At 29.8% G+C, this 4,764-nt stretch overlaps 1 protein-coding gene across 1 annotated transcript; it reads right to left on the bottom strand.

Moving 5' to 3' along the window:
- Positions 1-3,840: 3,840 nt before the first annotated feature.
- On the bottom strand, positions 3,841-4,206 carry LOC143564880 (uncharacterized). Its single transcript, XM_077052021.1, has one exon. It carries the CDS (start codon positions 4,204-4,206, stop codon positions 3,841-3,843), a length of 366 nt encoding a protein of 121 aa, XP_076908136.1.
- Positions 4,207-4,764: the final 558 nt, after the last annotated feature.

Raw genomic sequence — 4,764 nt, 5'->3', positions numbered from 1 at the left:
GTATTACATAATTAAAAAGGGTTTTCATTTAATTAATCACGTTAATTTATGTATTAAAAACATAGGTTAAGTATTTTCTAAATGTCATATTTTATATGAATATTACTATTTATTATTTAAGATATATTATTTACGATGATAATTTAATAAGAAATCTTTATTAATAATATATATATATATATATGATATTAAATGTTTATTTAGATATCTAAAAACAAATCTCTTAATGTAAACTATATAAATATTTGGTTAAGTGTTTTTATGTATTTTAAATAATTAAAATCAAATTATTTAGAACAAACCTTTGTTAAATAAAAGTGATAATTAAACTGATAATAAATCTATGTAATATTTAGCTTTCGCAAGAACACTCGACCATCAATTTCCGAACTTTTAAATTTTAGCTTTGTAATCAATCAATATTTATTTTCCCGCAATTATTGTTACTTAGGACTTCGCGTCGGTATCATTCTTGAAGAGCTTCGTTTACCGCTTTCTTACATATTCATTATCTCTTGCTTAATCATTGCTAAGGTGAGTACCACATTCCCCTATTTTACCGCTTTCAATGTTTTGGGGACATATGCGTAAATATACTTTTCATATATACTTATACTCAAAACTACAAATATTGTCTTATGTGTTAACAACTTACACCTTACTTGCTTATATGCTTATTTGCCTTGTATGCTTCCGCATTCAGAGAGGTCCAACATAATCTATGTCTAGTATGATCATACGCCAGTCGTTAGCCTTTGTGCTTCTCGACATCTCAGTTATACTTGCTCATTAGGTTAATTTGTTACTCTAATATGACTTGTTGCAGCTACGTATTTTGTTATATATACTATTTGTACAACAAAACTGGTGTGTTGCTCACTCAACCTTGTGTTGACTAAACTATTTTATTTTCAACGCATATGCGGGTTATCGTGTGACGTGATTATAAAGATTGTTTGAAGCAACTTAGGATGCATGTTAGAGAAAAGATACAAGAACTTAATTTTGGATGTTTAATGTAATTGTTTATTTATAAATTTGATGTACATGAATATTTTTTTTAAATTATTAAATAGATATTAAAACTTTTAATGTTGCAAGATAGTAACCTTTGAAAAGCTGTGAGCAATCAGTTCGCCCCGGCATTTCCGCCGTAGGTTGGGGTGTGACAATGATCGGCATTCATAAATAAGCACAAATGAGCATGAGTCAAGCCACGTTTTTGAAACTTCACGGTATACACAACTAAAATTATAACAAATAAAACCAAAATTAAAGTTGTATTACATCATAGTTGTGAGAATAAAGTAATTAAGTTAGTAAATAGAGTTGCTTATTAAAAGAAATTGTTATGTATATGTATATGTAAACACAACACATGGTTCAAAATGTTACCTATACAAATTTCTTTTGAATAACCTAAGGATAAAAAAATGATTCTAACAAATCTCATTATAAACTATTAGATACTATTAGTTGTAAACATGTTTTATATATTAATAATTTAATGTACATTACAAAGACTTATTGAAAAGTAGTCCATAAACACAACTGGATAAGTTAAAAGAAATGGCATTTGAATAACTTAAGGATATAACAAAGTGTCTATAATATCTAATTATAAACTACAAACTACTGTACTTGATTATATCCTATTGATGGTAAAGATCTTTTGTGTACATAAATGCCATTATTTATTGGAGCCGTCATATAGGTTATCATAACCTACTCTGGGAAACCACCGACAGGTTTACAATTTCATTATTACTTGCCTTAAACCATTATTTTATATTTATACTAATACATATGTTTACTTATCACCACACATCCTCTAATATAGTTCTCATACAAACTTTAACAAAATGGCGATCTTAATTTCTTGGAGATTCGGTCACGGCCAAAACTCGTTTCTGTTGAAGATGAGTGATCATCGAAAAATAAGGATATCAAAGGTCAGAGGTGTCATGAGGTTAGATTCTGATGTGCTAAGGAAGATGTATGATCCGGATGATCCGTTGGGAGAAGATTACAAGAAACCTCATTGGCTGCAAGATTTGGTGAAAATGTTGAAGAAGAAGATCGTTTGTTATCAAAAGTGAATCACTGGAGGCTTTTCGATGTTTTGGACAAGATAGAGGTTCAATTTGAGAATGGAATAACTAAGAATTTCAATCGATACCAAGTTCTCACAAGTAACAATATTGAATTTCTTGAAGATTTTCTAAGGATCCAGCCTTCTGTCGAAGAAGATACAACTATGAGTGTTCAAAAAATTCTATGCATGATGAGGTTCAGAGTTATGGATCTAAAAAATATTGCTGAAAATTTGGTGGTCCGGTTGTTTCAGAGGATGAAGAATCTGATGGATCTGATGGCTATTTCTCAGAGGAGATCAAGGAAGAAGATTGGGACTCTGATGATGATTGTTTTATTTGAGGTTAGTGATATATCAAAACTTAAGTTTTAAATGTTACTATTGTTTGTATAGTTAAAATTTAAATTTGGTTAATATTATAGTTAAGTGTTATATATTTAATTAGGATGGTGTTAGTATTGTAGATATGGGGTATTAATAAACTGTTTTGGATATCTTGCCTAAAACACGTGGAGCGTAAAATAGTGAAATAAAACTTTAAAAAACTTTAGTTAGTAACTGATTTGTTGAATGTTTTATACAAATAAAACACAAAAACAATACTTTAACGACCCCTTATATGTTTTGTAAGTATCAAGTAGGTAGCATTTGTAAGTGAGTATCTGTAGTTTTGTTTTGCAGATGATGTTGAATGTGGTTGCATGGGTTGAAGATGGAATGGAAAAGTATGGTGTTGTTAAATTAATATGTTTATGTTATGTGTTATGTTTAAGTGTGTTAATGTTGAACTTTAAAAACCTCGTATTTTATAAGCCATAATTTAAGTGTGTTAATGCTTAACTTTGTGGGTTGTTTAATGTGTTTAGGAATGTTTATGTTGGTTAACTATTTGGCTTATGTTTATAAGCCATAATTTTCAAATGTTGATGTTATATATGCAGTTATGTTTTATATGAATATGGTTATCAGTTTAGATATGTTTATAAGTTAAGGTAAATAGAAATAATGATAGATAAATAGAGTATGTTGTTTTTTACTTAATATTTATGAGTATTAAAGTTGGTTAAATAAGTAAACCATATTTATAAATTTTGTGAATCATTTATATATACAAACTTATTTGTATGTTAATAATATTTCCTAATAATTTTGTAAACAGTACGTAGCCACTTTTCTTATCAAGTAAAAAAAAATTAAAAACAACTACATAATAATCTACTTTGTTAAAAGGTAATATAAATGTAAAAACTTGTGAATAATAAATTATTAATGTAACATACCTCCTTGAACCTTTCCAAGTATTGCATTATCCTTCAAGTCTTTAATCATGGCATCCAACTTTATTTTAAATAATCTACATAAAATATCAGGTCTGTCTTCTGGCTTAAGCGTAGTATCTTGAAAATACCTCTTCACTTCTGGCCACTTTGGGTTACATGTGATTGTGATGAAAAAATCTGGATATCCGTACCACTTACAAAGCGACATGGCATCTAAATAGTTTTGCAACATGTATCGTGCACTGCCAGTATAAGAGGAAGGCAATACAATACGCTGACCGAGTTTTGAAACATCATTGGTTCCCTGATTTTGAGCAGAGCGTAGATTTTCGTAAGTCTCGCATCTTAGTTTCTTTTGTTGACTACGTATGTAAAATAATCTTTCTCTTTGAACCATATTATACGCATCAACCGTCAATTGTTGAAAAAGCCTCCCTCATTTAGATGCAAAGAATAAGTATTGACTCAATCTTGGAATCTATATGCAAAGAACTCTCTCATTGTACATGTATGTCTTTTAGAGTTGTTTGAATCTGAAACATCCCTATGAAGGATGTCTATTCTGTAACCATCGTCACCATACGGAAAATATAGAGGATATTGAAGCGGTACATACGAAGGATGTAGTTCGCTGATCCTTTCTATTTTACCTGTTTTAGTCTTCACAATAATATCTCTAGGTTCATATGAGGTGTCAATGTATCCAACTATTAAAGCTGCAACTTCGGAAGCAGTTGGCAAGTTATATGTTCTTCCATCTTGCTGCCTTTTCGCAATAAGGCGTAATTTTAGATTAGCATAAGGGTTGTTTTGAAACAAATCTCTTACCATTCTATAAGATTTAACCAACACATTATGTGAATCTAACATGACCTTCAGTTCTTGTATAATCTCAAGATCTATAATATCTGAACTTGATGTGGAGACATTGTTGGTTTCACTAAATAAAAGATTTAAAATACCAAGTAAGTACCGATTAAAAATATAATGTTGAAATAAGTTTATTATACAAAAGTAAGATAACTTACCCTAAAGCGCCTTGCCTATTTGCAACCTCATTTTCAGTGTCATATATATATATATAACTGAGAGAATTTAGGCTTTGATCCATCAGTTGGTAGGAGACTTCCAATAACATGATAATTTTCACCACCAAGTCTAAATACAAATGGACCATTGCCTCTGTTAATGGATGAATCGACTTTTCCACCCATTGACGTAAAGGAAAACATTGAATTGTAACGACGAATGTTCTTCATAAAGTGTTTGCTTTTTGAATCAAGACCATTAAAAAGATTTTTATAATCTGATGGAGGGTCCTTTAAATCTGGAAGTTTAACTTTACCATAACCACAACATAGAGAGAAGCTTGATTTATAATTTCGATTG

This window comes from Bidens hawaiensis, unplaced genomic scaffold (assembly GCF_021521415.1).
Source record: "Bidens hawaiensis isolate Kalapana, Puna unplaced genomic scaffold, B.hawaiensis_p1.1 tig00022169_1, whole genome shotgun sequence".
Taxonomy (NCBI): Eukaryota; Viridiplantae; Streptophyta; class Magnoliopsida; order Asterales; family Asteraceae; genus Bidens; species Bidens hawaiensis.
Note: the sequence above shows the minus strand (reverse complement) of the source record. Positions and strands in the feature narration are given on the sequence as shown.

Coding starts and splice junctions, on each gene's coding strand:
- LOC143564880 (XM_077052021.1), bottom strand. CDS start 4,206: ATGGTAAGAGATTTGTTTCAAAACAACCCTTATGCTAATCTAAAATTA.